At 43.2% G+C, this 16,431-nt stretch overlaps 2 protein-coding genes across 3 annotated transcripts in view; one reads left to right on the forward strand and one right to left on the reverse strand.

The window, feature by feature from the left end:
* The window catches only part of LOC126547929 (tetratricopeptide repeat protein 28-like), a 31,816-nt gene extending 28,073 nt beyond the window's left edge, over positions 1-3,743 (forward strand). The window contains exon 26 of the mRNA XM_050195998.3: positions 201-3,743. Within this exon, the coding sequence (XP_050051955.2) occupies positions 201-1,522 (1,322 nt within the window). The 3' untranslated portion in view covers positions 1,523-3,743. The remainder of the gene's footprint in view (positions 1-200) is intronic.
* Positions 3,368-16,264, reverse strand: LOC126548025 (lysophospholipase D GDPD1-like). 2 transcript variants are annotated; one of them, XM_050196104.3, is made up of 11 exons: positions 15,913-16,264; positions 15,550-15,675; positions 14,954-14,996; positions 14,745-14,880; positions 13,051-13,096; positions 12,125-12,246; positions 11,913-12,002; positions 9,749-9,882; positions 6,910-6,975; positions 5,377-5,428; positions 3,368-4,487 (listed from the first exon to the last, which is right to left on the reverse strand). In XM_050196104.3, the coding sequence occupies exons 1-11, from the start codon at positions 15,998-16,000 to the stop codon at positions 4,356-4,358; spliced, it is 1,035 nt and encodes a 344-aa protein (XP_050052061.2). In that variant the 5' UTR covers positions 16,001-16,264; the 3' UTR covers positions 3,368-4,355. The 2 variants fall into 2 exon arrangements, with proteins under 2 accessions (XP_050052061.2, XP_050052067.2); XM_050196110.3 differs by having other exon boundaries at positions 16,015-16,262.
* Between the last annotated feature and the right edge of the window lie 167 nt (positions 16,265-16,431).

Genomic DNA, 16,431 nt, shown 5'->3' on the forward strand with positions numbered 1-16,431 from the left:
CAAATATAAAAAGACCTTGCTTTCTCTGGAATTTAGCTTAACCACAGTATTGGATCTGTTGAAAGCTAGACAAAAGTGATTGTATTTCAAGCTAGTGCATGCATGAATAGTAGCCAGCCCCAAGACAAATTGCGGTTCACAGAAATTTGTGTAGATGTATAGTACTAAGCTCCAACCCTTATTCACGTCTCTTCCTCCAGATACTCAAGAAGCACCAAAGAATCTCAACTTTGACGACTCAAGTGACTTGGACAGCTTGGACAGTGATGCCCGCACAGACTCCTCGCCACCCCCAACATCGGCACTCGGGTTTTCCTCTGGACCTTTGACTAGGCCTCGCCTCGGCCAAGGCACGGGAGCCTTCTCCAATTACGTCAGGGCAAGGGGAGAACCTGATGGTCGCACTGCGCCGGCATCGGACCAAAAGAACCGTGACAGTGACACCTTCACACCAAGCCCCGTCAACCCAGTGAGCGCTGCCTACACAAACCTTGTGGGACTCGTGGGATTTAAGCCAACCAATGCAGCATTAGTGCAGCAAGGAAAGATGCGAACTCTGTACAATAACGACAGTTCACCACTCGATGACTCCGGAAAACGGCCAGACAGTTCGTCATCTGCCAGCTCCGACTGGGACGCTGGTCAGATGACAGTGCGTCGTCAGAATGGCAACACTAGTAGCAGCAGCAGCAGCAGTGCTCGCGCAGCCGCCTCAAGCGAAAACGCGGAAGCGACGCCATCTGCCGTGTCGAGGAAAGCTCCATCATGTTTTGAATCCCAGAGCAGCGATTCTGACAGAAATGACTTCTCTCTTGACCGACCACGTTTCGGAGCGGGAATCTCCCGGCCGCCACCACCACCGCTTGCGACGCCGAGGACAAGCCTGGGCAGCCAGTCCAAGCAGAGCAGCAGACGGCTGAAGCAGACGATGAATGCCGAACAGCAAGAACCATGCATTGAGATGAACACGCTGCTGAGTCCTACGTGTGGCAACGGTGAGGGACCTGCGCAGAGGGACAGAAGCATGCGGGACCACATTCTCTCCCACCAGATGCGGCACTTCTCGAGAGCACCGCCAATTTCGGACGTGTACCATGACCGAAACCTGGGGCTCGGTTTGGCGCCATCCCTCTCCAAGATTCTGGCAGACGATGGCGGGAAGCTGCTTTCGGAGCGGGCTGAAGAAAATGGCACGGTCGAAGCGATCAGGTCAAGCTCTCCTCCGCCATTGGTGTCAAGGAGGTGCAAGCCACCACCACCGCCTCCAAAAATAGCGGCGAAGCCACACAGGTTGCAGAAAGGCCGGATAGGAGACATCATTCGCGGTGCCGTTGGTGAAAGCAATGGCTTTGCCTTGACGCTCGACGCTGAAAAGACAAACGTTGCAGAAGAACGAAAGCCTAGCAGTGAAAGCAGTGACGATGGTTCATCGCAAAACAGAGACGCTGTTTCGACAGTGCGGAGAAAACCGAAATCCATAGGTACTGATGACGGTTCACAGACTGCAGTGTCGGAATGCTGAGTGACATATTGTTTATGTTTTGGACGGGCGAGCTCTGTGACGATGCACGAACAGATGAGAGCGATGCCCTGTGTTTGCAAAAGACCGAGTACTTTGTGTGCGTGTGAATTCTGTGTGGAGTAGCGAAGATGCACCACTGGTGGTGCCAGCATTTGCCATACCCCGTGTACAGGTGATGAGAGTTACTATGTTATTATTTATGAGTCTGTTCAAACGTATGCGTGCAAGGCACGCTACCACGAGATGTGATGAATGTGGAATTATGCAGATGAGCTTGTGCCTTACTTTAAAGGAACACTAAACAGAAAGGTTACAGGTGTATTGGTATTTTACGCTTCTGGAGTACCAATTAATTGGCCAGCAAGAAAAGTGTACAAAAGAAAAACATGGGTGGCGACACCACCTCAAAGTTTCTGTACTAGTTCCGCACGACATCAGGAATTTTGACAGCATCTGTGCAGGGCTAGTAAATAGTTTATAGAATAACGAAGAGCGACATTGCAATTTAAAGGGACGAAAGACTTAACATAGCATTTTTAAAGAACATCTACACAAAAACAGCTCAAATATGTGAAAATATATACACTGAAATCGGGGACGTCATGGTGAAGTACTGGAGGTGTCATTTAGGCGCAACAGTGAATGAAGAGAACTTTGGTTTTTGTTTTCTGGGTTAGTCATTCACTTTTACATGAAATAGATGCTGCTAGAGCATTGAAATGCTATCACATGTTATGTGGTTTGTTGCTGCTTTTTAGTGTCCGTTTAACTGAGTTCCAACAACATGCCTTTCGAGACTCTTTGCCTTGTGTGTTCCGAGCTCTTCTCAATTTTCCCACCAAAGGTACTTTATGCTTTTTAACATAATGCATCATTTACGTTACTATCAGCAGTTACTACATGGGCAAGAAAACTAAACTGCCCCAGTAGCATGAGCTGGTAATAATTAAGTGTGTATTTTGCCTTGCGATGTGAATGTGCAACATATTGCCTTGAATAGCTTTGTCGCAGCATGGCGACGCTTAATGACTCATCGTAAAAATTATTCCTGGAGCCTTGTTTCATGCCGATAATTGTGGGCGGTTGTTTTTGTGTGAAGCCACGAGTGTTATATGCGATTAATGTATGCTTACTGTGTGTGCATCCCCCACCCCTAGTACTCAGTAGTAGTATTCGGGAGTGCAGGTTATGTGTAGAAGTAAGATAAACACAGGAAAATACAATGCCTGCAGCAAGTCCCAATTACATGAACACAGGTAGGATCACAAACTCAATTAGTAAAAGGACAATTAAAGCAAAGTGCTGTATCAATCTAGTGTAGCAGTAGGTTAGTTCTTCAAAACTGCCTCGGCTTTCCTTTGGTGGAAAAAGAGATTCCTTCTCAATGGTGAAACTGACGGCCACACTTCCATTTTTTTTTATGATGCTCAATAACGCCACAAATAGCGTTGGCGAGGACACCGATTTTGGGCATTTTCACCTGTATGTGGGTGCTTTTAGTGTATGAATAGATAGAAGTTGCTATTTTTTATTTTTGCTAATGATTTTTAAACACGGTTTATCACTTATTGATAAAAGTCTAGCCTAGACTTGGCCAAACAAAATTAGAATCGGGCAAATTGTAGAGGAGCTATTGCAGAAACCTCAACACGGTGTTTCCACATTTCATTACTTTCATTTCAAGTTTACGATAAAACTCCCACTTGCAACTTTGATACTGTAATCTAACAATGCAACCCAGTCTAATCTCTCTAGTGTCCCTGTAGCCAAAGTTAAAGGCGCACATCATTCATCGTGTCTCGTGGTTACATGTCTCGCACATTGTTAGGAATGAAATACAAGAGGTCATTAAGCAACCTTTTCTTTTATTTCAGAATCTCTTCATACTCTCTTTATGTTCTTGCACACACATGCACGCACACACATGCACATATATATATATATATATATATATACACACACACAACAAACAGGAGGCACAGCCATTTCCATATGGAACAACAACAACAACAAAAAAAAGGACTTGTTCGAATACTCTTTGGTATGCGCATTCTGAGGTTAATCTTCCGAGTTTGTAAATATGTGTTACGTGTACATTTTCCTCTTTGGCTGTGTGGACTGTATTTTGTAAATGTGTCTTTCTTTTTCTCCCTGATGCAAAATGTGGGCGTGTAAATGTGATACAAAGCATAGTGTATTAAAGCGTCTGCCATGGCCCTAACGTGTGTGCGTGCACATTGTTTCTGAGGGCCAACGTGTGCACCGATTTGACGATTGGGAAGCCCGTGATAAAGACGAGGTCGATAAATTAATCGGAACTTCACATTGGCATGGTTAACGAGAACAGCCACAAGACACCGGAACTTCCACACAAACATGTTACATAAATAGCGCCTTGCTTTGCACCCGCAAATATATATATATATATATCACGTGTGTTCGATTGACTACACAATGACTTGATGAACATCACTAACGAAAGCTGCACTAAGCTTCCCTAAAACTTCAGCTAAAAGAAAGGAGATGGAAATGCTTCGGGTGCCCGAAGACGTTAAAAAACAAGTGTGGTTTCACCGGGTAAAATGGAGCGAGAAGAGTTTAGCTAAAACCCTGCCTCTAAGAAAGTGAAGCACCTGGGTGTCGTGTACTATCGAATGTGAAAAAGTAGATGTGGCCGAGACTGGCTACGTATCTCTGATATCTTTTTTTTTCTTGTTGTGCGTAAATACTTTCACTCTCGTTTTCCCACCCTCCCACGAAAGCTTTTAAAAAATTGGCAGCGAAGTGTTCTCTTTGTCACAGCGAGAATCTTGCACAAGATTTTTGCTGTCCCTCAACTCCCAACACGGGGGTTCTCTTCAAGGAACTCTCTGAGTAACGTGGGGCGATCTGTCATCACACCAGCAGCACCCATCGCGAATGCTCTCTCAAAGTCTTCTTTTTCGTTGAGCACCCACAAGTAAGTCTGCAAAAAGAAGGTAAAGACCTTGTTTACCCAAGGCGTTAACCGACGACAAGGCTTTCAAAGCAACTCGGAATTAAGAATATTGAAGCAGCAAACACTCAAACCACAACTTCAAGCCGCATCATTTTATTTGACTAAATAGTCAAATTTGGATGATCATACTAGATATTGTATCGATAGGTCACTACCGTGGTGTCTATAACGATGCACGCAAACCATCGACAAACTAATTTTAATTTCAGCTGTTGTATGCATGAGTTATTGTGCATCGTACTCGGAACATACAAAGCATTAGCAGCTTTGATTCTGATTCTTGCAGCACAATTCTGTGACGATTGTAAATGTATAGAACCAAAGACATTTGCAATTTTATTTAATCGGCACTTTTTTTTTCTCTTTAAGTGCAAGCAAACACACAGCATCTGTCAGTGAAGTTTTACAGGGGTTCACTTTGCGACATAAGTACAGCGGCATCACATTTTACAGCCAATTCTGCACATTGTTTCATTTATAGCAGAGAAGTTACCTGAAATGTTTTAAAGAAGAAAAATAAAATAGCTAGCATCTAAACCTCCAAAGTTTATACTTTTAATTTCATTTTTTCCGTGGCTACACGACACCACAGCACTGGGAAGTTAACAAAGATATGCAAATAATAATGGCTTTGCAAACAATGCGTGGAAAAAGTAGCATCATTGGAAATAACAGAACACTCTAGTAAACAGTTTAGAAACACTGTGATTCACTGAAACATTATTAAATGTTGCAGAAATAGTTATGGAGTAGCACATCCCAGCCTTGTATCATTCTCATAAAGGATTAGTATATTATTACGCAAACATTATGCAGGAAGCCACACTGTACTCAAGAGATTATAGCATCAACTCACCGGAATGCCTCGTTTTCGAAGATGATCTATCACAAACTTTCTCACCACCAACCTGCCAGGAAAATGAAACATGTATTTGCTTTATGAGCCCAAAGTAACAACAGAAGGAGCTATGAAGACCCGCAAGCATGAGACAAATGGAACCACGACCCTATCAACATGCATCCCATTCACAGACGTGCCAATCTAAAAATGAGGAATGCTGCACCAGAAGCAAAAAGATACTAAAATTGGTGAAATGTAGTAAAAGTTGTTTCATAGCTGAACATGCGGACCATTTATTAACGCTTCACAGAATTTGTTCTATAAGCATGCTTCTAACACGCACTCTGCCCTATAGTCAAAGCAAGAATGATCTGTGCAACAGACAAAGCGAAATGCCTGTGACATTTATTCATGAAATATACAGGTAATGCCTGTGGAAATTCTGGTTCCCGTTACGTATTGGTTCTATAAGTCGCTGCTGCAGGTAGGTTTCGATAAGCAAAGGGTACCGAAAATGGGGTTCTGAAGAACTGGTTAGCGGGTGTGCTGCTACTATTCCAAAATTAGCTTTGCAATAAACTTGATATAAATGAAGTCATTAACCAATTGGTGCCAATACGACAATTGTATGCAAGCTCTTAATATCTAGCACTTTATGATAAAAATCATAAAAGTTGGCAGGTATGCATTCAGTTTAGATTACAACTATTTTTATGTCTTGGGGCAATGGACATAAATGTAGGCTGATGATGATGATGACAACAACTGGTGCCATTTTGGCAGCTACGCATATGCTTCTGATAGGTGAAATTGAAAAGTGAGCTTGACTTGTTACATAAACCAAATTACAGACAACTTTTTTGTGACTTCACTCACAATGTTCTGGCTTCAAGAGCATAGCCCTTCATCTACACAGGAGTAAAAAAAAATTAAATTATGGGGTTTTACGTGCCAAAACCACTTTCTGATTATGAGGCACGCCGTAGTGGAGGACTCCGGAAATTTCGACCACCTGGGGTTCTTTAACGTGCACCTAAATCTAAGTACACGGGTGTTTTCGCATTTCGCCCCCATCGAAATGCGGCCGCCGTGGCCGTACATAGGAGTAGAAGATCATGCTTTTACCATAGAAAAACCCCAAAAATGTCTTGAACAAATAACCTCCTAGTAAACATTTTCTAGCCATTTTGTCCACTCGCAACACAAACAGGACAGGCTTCGGTGAATTCCAGCATGGTATTTTTTTTTTCATTAAGAAAAACAAGCTATACACTGCACTCCACACTTACAGCAATTTCTAGTTTAGTATAGCATTAGTTTCACATTAGTTTAGTAGCATTAGTTGAGCATTTACTTGAGCAATAGGTACGGAAAAGATGCAGTAATACAATGATCTTTGGCAAGACGCTACCCAGCCGACTGCCTGAACTGCAGGGTCTCAGTGGTAGCAACATTGCTGTTAAATGCTTCGAAGCCTTGAAAATTTCAGATTTCATATGCCCACCGCTGTACTTGAACTGCCAGCTATGACTGAAAGGTAATACCCACCAGTCAAGTAACCTAAAGACGAACCGTGACTTTGGTTGCTTCAGCTGTTCCATCATTGTGGGATTCCTGCAGGATGTGGATGGTTGCACTAACATCAGTTTCTCTCTCTCTTGTCCTCGGACGCCATGTACAAACACATCCACCAATCAGGTAAATTTACTTTCTGGCAATTAAAAAGAAGTGAAGAGATTATCCTCGCAGGACTACTCTTAGAAGAGCCCTAATGATCATGCATCATTTGCCCCCCCCCCCCCACCCCCCACCCTAAAGTAGCTTCCCTGCTCCACAAAAACACCTTCACAATGGTGGCGTGCTTTTACTCCAAGGATGCGGGGCATCCTTGGAGTAAAAAAATTGTGGCAGAAACCATTTAAGAGGAAGCTTTGGCTCGGCCCCAACTCCGACGCGGCCTATTCGAATAAATGTAAAATGCAAAAACGCTTTTCTGAGATAACCCATGGACCAATTTTAATGAAATTCGAGAGAGAAATTCAAAACCTAGTGACTTTGGAAGCGGAATTTCGATTTAGGGCCTGAATTTTTCAAAAAAAAATCTTAAAGGTTCAGAAGTTCGAAATACATAGCTGCCCGAAGTTTATAAATTAATAGCTCTGCATCAAGAATAGGTATTGCAGTTCTGTAAACGGCATCGATTAGATCATTAAAAGCGGACAAATTTAATATGTCAGTTTATATCTTACCTGAATTTTTTACGTTGTGTACAAGGGTTCTGCAAAAGCTGTATTTCCATATTACTGAATTTTTTTTACATTCATATGTAACATAACAATTTTGTCCGCTTTATATGTACTATCAGATGCAATTCACAGAATTGTGATATCATTTTTCCTTGCTGAGTTTACAGAGTTGTAAAGTTGATAATTTCGTTTTCTGAAAGCTTTAAATTTTGCCAATTTTTAATAAAATATTGACGACCTAAATAAAGAAATGTTACACCAACAGCCACTAGATATTAAGTTTGTCTTTTATATGCAACAAACCTCGTCAAATTTGGTGCAGTGGTTGCAGAGAAAAACGAATTCTCCTTTTACATGTGTTTAGATAGGAGCAACCGAGCTAAAGCTCCCTCTTAAGATGATTGTCAAAGGAAGTGAATACCTTGTGTGGACCGCAGAAAGCAAATGGACACAATAGCAACACTTATGAAGTATACTGTTGAGGTTAAATGACAAGGCTTGATGATGGCAACACAAATAACTGCCAACATGTTTTGGTAGACAGTATGACACTGTGATGACAACAACAGGGGCAGCACAATGATGATGGAGATGATGGCAGAAAGACCACGATTGCATGACAACAACGGAATCCCAACATGGAGACAACAACAGCATGAGAACATGTGCGTGCTTTCTTCTCTGCTTGTAATTAGTCCACGGAAGCCAGATACTCCTCTGACGATTTGCTTTAAAGATCATGCAGATCCCATGCACTGTGGGAGTTGGTCTAAGCAAAGCTGCGGCGAGCTGGCAAGATGAAATGGCACATCTTTACAAGAGAGGTTTAGCGAATTTCGACCCCCCAACACAATTTGCAGCCCTCGACCCAGGTTGCAGAGAAACGCGACACAACGCCACCACCGACCGCAGTACCTAAACCTTCGGATGTCACAAAGCTCACACAGAAAAGCTCTGTGCATCTCAAAAGAGCTAGTTGGCCTTGGGTGACAAATTCGTTAAATAGCTCTCACACGAGGGCACATGCCCTTCCACTCACACAGGCAAGATACCGAGGCAGCACCCAACGATGCACAGTAACCAAAGAAAGCTATTCGCTTTAAAATGATGTGCAGCATTGCATCATCTAACATCTGGTCCCTGCTTGCAAACATCTTTGCCTCTACGGATGAAGCGAGTGATATTGCCAGTACTCTTTAGGGGGAAAATTGGTGCACACTGGCAAGTCACTGTGCTTCAGCAGGTATAAATGCAGTGAACTTGCATGAACCTTAGTTACCCCAGAAACTTCCAGCGCTGCATTGAATTTGAGCCTCGAGTGCTTCCCTAAAGGTGGAAACAGACAGAACTTCTGGTACATATACTGCAGGGAAGCTGAATTGAAAGTTTTGTAAAGGATTTATATATATAAATCCAATTTTTTGTGGCGTCGACATTATTTGTAGCGAAATGATGTTAATCAAGATGCCATGCCTTTCCGCTCAGAATAAAAATATTTGACAAAAACATTTCTCCTCGCCCCACCTACAGGAAAGTTCAAAGCTCATCCATACAGAAAGAAAAGGAACAAAAAATCATAAGTGAATGTCTATGACAAGGCAGTAATCAAGAGGGAGAAAAAAGTGAGGTACCTGTTAGAAAATAAACAAATGCTCTCACTTCTGTGGTGTAGGCAGAGGTTGGGTTCCAGAGAGTCTGTTGCAGTCAAGGAAAATCGACAAAGGACACACAAGGACACACAGGACACACAAGTGTGTCGTGTTACTACTTTGCTTGTCCTCCACTGCAACAGGCTTTGTGCATCTACTGCTTGTATGGATCGCAAGTCCAAATAGTTAAGTCAGTGAAATAAGTTTTGGGGTCCCTACACCTTCACTCTGCGATTCCCAGGCTGCCACATGTATATTTGTGCAGTGCACTTAGCAAGCTGGAACACCTCTTCTGACATAAAATCCTGGCTATGCCACTGTCTTAGACTATCATTTCCCTCACACTGTCACTGCTAACTCTAACTTCTTATGCTAACTAAGCACTGCTAACTGCTTATGTGATAGCATGACAACCTATGCAGTAAAACATCAAGCAAATATGAACAGGAGTGCAGTCTTGAACAGAACATCTCAAAGGAAGAAAGACCTTGCCTTTTTGCCACTGCAGGCAGGAGAATCTCCAGACATGACTGTCTAAGTGGTACGAAGGGCAGTAGCCCACTGTAGGTCAGCAGGAGCAGGTAGACCACGCATCGTGCCGAAAAGTAGAGCGGCACCCGTGGATTCTGCGAGCCACAGACAGACACACAGTGCTGAATACACTCGCGTTTCTGCCAAATAAGGCGGAGGATCAAAATTTTGTCACTTTTACGCAGGAGGAATTGGACATCCTTTGGTTCACATTACACAAAAGCATTATTTGATATCTATAAAGCTTATTAAAGTAATAAGTAACAAGTGCTCATAGAATAACAAGGTATGTGCTAACAGTATTGAAATTTTACAGTGAAGCTCTATATGGCTAGGGTTCTGTGCATTTTTCTTGTCCGTCAACGAAAACTATTTATCAATGGCTCATACCCCCGTAAGCATTCGTGCTCCCATAAGCAAGCAATCGAATCGTGCGTACAACATACAGAACAGCATGTTGAAAGCCGTCATTATCAATGGCTCGTACCCCAGTGAGCAAGCAAAAGACGCAATGACTCATAGACCCGTAAGGTTCATGGCTACTCACTTTCCGTGGGTCAGTTGCGATGACACTAACCTTATGGTCATTGTCGGTGATTACAATGTGGATGTGTCGGGACCGAAAAGGAAGTGGCTTACGCGTTTCATATGAGTATCATAGCGACCACAAGGCCATTATCACCACCATCACGACCAAAAAATAAGGACCCACCGATAAATACAAGTAAAGACCCCCAATCAAGACAATAAATGTGTGTGCATACCTTCCTTCACCATGACCACCCATCAAGACATTAAATGAGGTCATACCTTTGTTCAAAATTCTGTGTTGTGTGCTAAACAGCTTTACTGGCCATCCACCTTCGCAGAGTGGGTTGGCTCATAAATTTTTCTTATAAATTAAGAATCTGGGCACTTGGTTTCTATTTCTCACAACCAGTGCTCAGTGAAAAATGAAGATTCATAAGAGCTTTGAGTGCATCGATGTCAACCTCTCGCTAATGAATGAGAGACAAGAAAAAAAATGAAAGACGAAGATTAAAGGCTGCGCCTGGTTGGGTTGAATTACACTTGGGAATGGAGAAAGGGGAAATGCCAGCTAAGATAAAGGTAAGATAAGAAATTTAGTTATTAAAGAGGCAGTTGCTGTGAACCTAGCCATAGAGAAAAGCTGACGAAAGCATTAGTACTAAAGTTAAGAACAGCTAGAATGTGATGTGAATGCTTCCTTGGGTTAAATATTGCACAGTGATATTTATCTCAGTTGCTGAAAGGGCTTGCACAATAGCTGCAAATATGTTCCTAATACAGAAGTATGTGCTGACGCAATCGTTCTCGAATTCTTAGATGTCGGGGACCCTTTCACTTTCTCATAGGTCTTGCAGGGGCTCTCTTTAATACGGAAGAGTATTATATGCCATGCACAGGGGAAACCAGACATCATAATGAGTTAATAAAACAAAAACATGTCATATTTCAATCTTGTAAAGTTACACCTTAAGCAAGTTTTGTTGCTCTCAGACAGTGGTCAGAGAGAAAGACGATTCCGTGTGCTGAAATTGGGGGCGCTGACATCACTTTCTTTTGAAGACAGTCTAAGGTCGAAGTGGGACTTTATGTGCACCCTGCACCTTGTGCATTATTTTTTATCCAGAAGTCGACAACATGGCTTCGTGAAGGCAGGTTGCTGCAAATGCTCTGTCAGATGTTTTGGTACCTGCTCTTTTGACAAACTGCACCCGCCAATAGCATGTCACTAGGACAGTCTTTATGTACCCTCCTTGAGCTGTCTGGAAAACCTTTGGAGGTTCCCAGACTGTGGTATTAAAAAACAAAACAAAACAAAAAAAAAACTTCCACAGGCATTTTGACACTCTCTACTGGAAATCTCCAAACCCTTGGATTTCCATAGACTCTAGGTATCTTAAGCATGCACGTATTCATGCTAATTTTTCTGAAGCTACAGCATGGCTTCCTGGGCAATGCTTACATAAGTTTCAATGCATGTGCATCAAAGAATTTAGCCCATCGGGCACTGCCTAGAGCTGGCTGTAGCTCCTCCAGCAACAATGTGCCAATAAGTTTGTTCTTGACTTGCGATAAGCTTCAGTAAACGTTTTCTCACCAGCTTGTAACACTTGGTGGCAACACTATGGTGGAAGCTTCCCCACACTGTGATGTCCTCTCTGTTGAACTCTTTGATGAGCTCATGCACCTGAAAAAAGCAGACCTGGTGTTAAAGAAGGCTGCAGGTGCACTGCCTTACTAAGTCACAAAACTGCTTGTACGGTCGACACCAGTGGTGCAAATTGTCCACAAGGCCCCTTAGAGACTCACCTTGTGCACAAGCTTGTCATTGTTGGTCTTGATGTCGATGTTGACAGGCACACTTGGAAAAAGGGTAAAAATGTCGCTGAGCAGAGGTATCTTTCGATCCTCGCACACTGGACTTGGTGCACCTGCAACGAAAAAAGAGTTACAATGCACAACGTTTGACACAGACCATGCCCATAGACATTATACGAGAATTGAAGTTCAAGGAACCCCAAATGACTGGTTGTGTGGGCATAGCAATAAGGCAGTGAGGCAGGGGTTCAATGGGCATTTTGGTCGGGTGTTGCAAAGAGTGTGAACTCAAGTTTTGATGTTGCTCTATTGGTGGCAAGGATGGAAGCTGGCTTACAGCAGAGATTGTAGAAGTCACTGCAATCACATGCTGCAGCACATATGAACCCTTTGTCTCATTATAAACTATTAAGGATTTGCAATTTCTCAGCGTTACACGTGGAGGTCACATCACTTGACAAACGGTATCATGTTCCTCTTTTCATTATTGTGTTTTGTTTAATCTCTTGCGATTCTTGTAAGATTTTACCCTGTATATATTGTTGCCTATATTGCATTTTTGTTGTGTCTGTTATATATCATGTTTATCAGACAAAAATTAGGCAGTAGTTGGAAGTTAAGCATTGTTCCTGTTGCGTTCTGCATATTCATCTTTCATTAGCCCCGATAATTTGTTACTATAAGTTACCAATTATCCCAAACCCAGACTCTCCTTAGCTAAAGCTCCCGCCACTCAACCACATGAGCAATAAAGCTGTGAAGTATATGCACGACCTTCCTGAGCACATTCACCATTAACTTTACATATGTATTCAGTATGTGACCTAGAAGAAGCTAACCACTAACATACTACAATCTCACATTTTTGTGACTACAGCGCTGCTGGCCTTTGCACAGAATAATTGTGGATATCTTACCATTGCAGAAATCAACCTGTAAGCTTGGCTTCAACGGTGGCAACTCCTGGCAAAAAGAAGAAAATAAAAAGCAGATAGAAACATTATTTCTGTCAAACATTAAATGTGTAACATTTAACACTTCAAAGCCAGGTTGCAAAACAATGCTTGTGAAAGCCACTTTGCTACACATGTGAGGGCTACGTAGAAACAAAAGATGTTTCAACATTTAACACATGAAATGAAGTTGTATGTGCTCATAGTTTTCAAGAAGTGCAGTCAAATCTATACTGCATCTGTGCGCTACATGCTCACAAGTTGTACATTAAGTAAATGGCTTTAATAAATCATTTGGGATAGAGTAGAAGACAACAAAATAAAGTGTTCTGCATAAAAACAATAATTAGCAATAATTTATCAACAAGGGCTGTGTATAGCCTTCTTTAAGACTGCAGATGCAGAGATGACCAAAGCTGATACCATAGTGTGCCATCGTTACAACTACACCTGCGTTAAGTGAACACCAACAAATGCCCCATTGTGCCTATGGTTGGTCGAGAGCCTTACTGAAACGACTTCCCATCGAACTTTAAAAGTGCAATCAAAAGGCAAATCATGATGCGAGTACTTCTGTATTGAGGCAAAGCATGCTTGAAAATGACTGTGCAACAGTGCTCTACCTGCACCAAACTTGCTGCAAAATGCATGCTCGAAAGTGTCCCTATGACAAATCCATGGAAAACACGGGGAAGGCGGGAGATGGAGTTCAAGACGATGAGCAAAACGAGAACAAGGTGAAAGCAGGAGCCAACATTTCAACAAGTGGACTTGTCTTCTTCAAGGCAACATATGCTTTCCTCACCACAGTATATATAAGTGGGGTTCTTCTAAAGGGGAGAGGGTGTCAGGTGGGTGGGTGTGGCAACGAGCAAAGGTGTGTTAGCGTGTCGAACTGAGAATAAAGGAATGCTGTGCACAAGGCCAGGGGCCCGGCCGTCTGTCAACCACGTGTCAACGCATGCGTGTTAGCCGGTGTGTCAACGGTGTCTGACAAGCTTACAGGTTGATTTCTGCAATGGTAAGATATCCACAGTTATTCTGTGCAAATGCCAGCAATGCTATAGTCACAAAAATGTGACATTCTAGTATGTTAGTGGTTATAAATGTTAGCAGCCAGCTAGAAGCATATGTCGCCTTGAAGAAGACAAGTCCACTTGTCGAAATGTTGGCTCCTGCTTTCACCTTTGTTCTCGTTTTGCTCATCCCCTATGACCAATGTGATACCTCCCTTCTTGCATAATCATCATCATGCAAATTGACTCAAGCTGCTAGCCGACATTAATAATGAGTTTGTTAACCAAATCCTAAGCTACCTGCTTCTGCTTAGGGGAGCTACGTACTTGTGCAATTGCTCACCGAATTTTTCAGACCCCAAACACCATGACTAGGCTAAATCTCCTTGCAGCTCTAAGCAGGAAGCAATGAATCCAGACATTTACTTTGTCTGTGCAACCTAGGCTGCGCACATGTCGGCTGCAGGCTGTGCCCAGGCAATGAGGAAATTCGGTTCTGTCATGAATTTTGTAGAAAAGAACTTTAAGCAGCTGTGCTTGCTCAAAAAGCTTCCAGAAACAGATGCAACGCTTGAGGTGGAGCACAGTGACAATGAACAAATATGCCTCAGAAACAGAACAAAAAATCAATGGGTTGCTTACATCGTAGTTGAGTTCCGATATGCTCTTGTTTACACCTGCACACCGCAACAGGATGGAGTCGTGACAGACGACCACTTTTTCGTCTTTTGTCAGCTGGACGTCCAGTTCTATGAGCTCTGTGCCAACCTTCAATGCGCTGCGCAGAGTGATTAAGTTAGAGTTATGTAGTTTAAAGAAAAACTAGCACGCGGTTAGTGTACTCTACTCACTGTCTGAAAGCTGAGATTGTGTTCTCCAAGTTCTCCGCCGATCCTGGACAAGCGAGATATATATTTTGTTAGGGGGTGGTCAACAGAAGAGTGGTAAGGTGCATGGCTACGACCAGGAGAGGTGTTGGCTGCTTTAGGAACGCACAGCACCAGCTACAACAAATCCTTTTTTTCTCTCTCTTCTTACTGGGAACAATGTTATTACAAATCGCCTGGTACACATAGCACACACAACTCCGTCGCATATCAGCTATGGCTGGATTACCTGAAGAGACAAGACATTGCTTGCCCGTCAAATCACAGACTGCCGTTAGCTAATCAACAATGTTTCATCAATAAACCCGTAATTGTTCAGTTTAGAGCGCACATCTCAATTGTGTACCTGCAGCCGAGGAATCATGAAGTCTTTTAACATTTAGCTGAACTTTTCCTGCGCTTAAGAAAAAACTTCTCAAAAACTGCGACAAACTTAATTGGTATCCTAGTACTTCGTCTTTCTTTTTACAATTCCACTTAAATAAGTTCGTTTGCACTAAAACAACAAATAACGTGGTACATCGCGCGCCATACGATACAGTTTTGACGCCCCAACTCACCACCGCGATGGCTGATATGTCGACAGGGGAACTTCAACTGCTTTCTTCGATGCAAAAGGTGCGGGTATTTGAAGAGTATCAGCGACGTTACGATGTAGCCGCCCAAGAGCGTTACAGCAAACATCTCTGTGAAAGGAGAAGACGCGCACCACATATATTACACACGCACGACTGCCCACGTACACAATGTGCGCGACGCTTGAGCGACTGTTCTTCTTCTCAGCGGTTACAACATACGCGGTCCTTTCGGGTATATTGCACACACGCGCACGCAGCGATTATCTCGGATATGCCGATCGTGCGGTTTCAGATAAGTGCGCACGGCGCATAAATAACAATGCGATTAATTAAGCTGCGATTTACCAGGCGTGCTTCCAGCAGAGTATGGGAATTTGCTCAGAGGTAGCAGTCCGGTAGCGGCGTCGAAAAGGTTGGGCAGGAAGGACGGCATCGCGATGTGTTTACCTCGGCGAGTTGAATCAGCTGTGTTTGCCACTCAAGTCACCGGCGTTCGTGAGAGCGCGCGGCGACTCTTCGGTGCCCTCGGGCGAAATGCGACGTTTTCACCGCGACTTCCGCGGCGCAGCGCGATCGCATCACCGCCGCATGTGTTGGCGGTGGGGGCAAAACGACAGAGCACTCGGGAATTTTTATAAAACCGATGGGAATGTATGGCGATAATCGCGCGGAACATCCAATGGATGATGCGGCTCGCTGACTTCACTACATGACACCACGGAGCCGACGAAGCGCTGTTGTCGTTGGTGCTAATGCAACCGTGCTGCTAACTGTTGCAATCTCTGCACATTTTAACACAACAATAGTTTTTGCTTGCCTCGAATTGCTAAATAAGTGTTAACACTTTTGTTTAAAGAACGCAAG

This window comes from Dermacentor andersoni, chromosome 3 (assembly GCF_023375885.2).
Source record: "Dermacentor andersoni chromosome 3, qqDerAnde1_hic_scaffold, whole genome shotgun sequence".
NCBI lineage: Eukaryota > Metazoa > Arthropoda > Arachnida > Ixodida > Ixodidae > Dermacentor > Dermacentor andersoni.

What these genes read in the sequence shown, in the direction of transcription:
- LOC126548025 (XM_050196104.3), bottom strand. Translation starts at nt 16,000, where the DNA reads ATGCCGTCCTTCCTGCCCAACCTTTTCGACGCCGCTACCGGACTGCTA. An exon ending in ACAATCTCAGCTTTCAGACA is followed by an intron (nt 14,881 to 14,953) that starts GTGAGTAGAGTA and finishes CACTCTGCGCAG; the next exon opens with CGCATTGAAGGTTGGCACAG. An exon ending in CCACCAAGTGTTACAAGCTG is followed by an intron (nt 9,883 to 11,912) that starts GTGAGAAAACGT and finishes TGTGGCTCGCAG; the next exon opens with AATCCACGGGTGCCGCTCTA.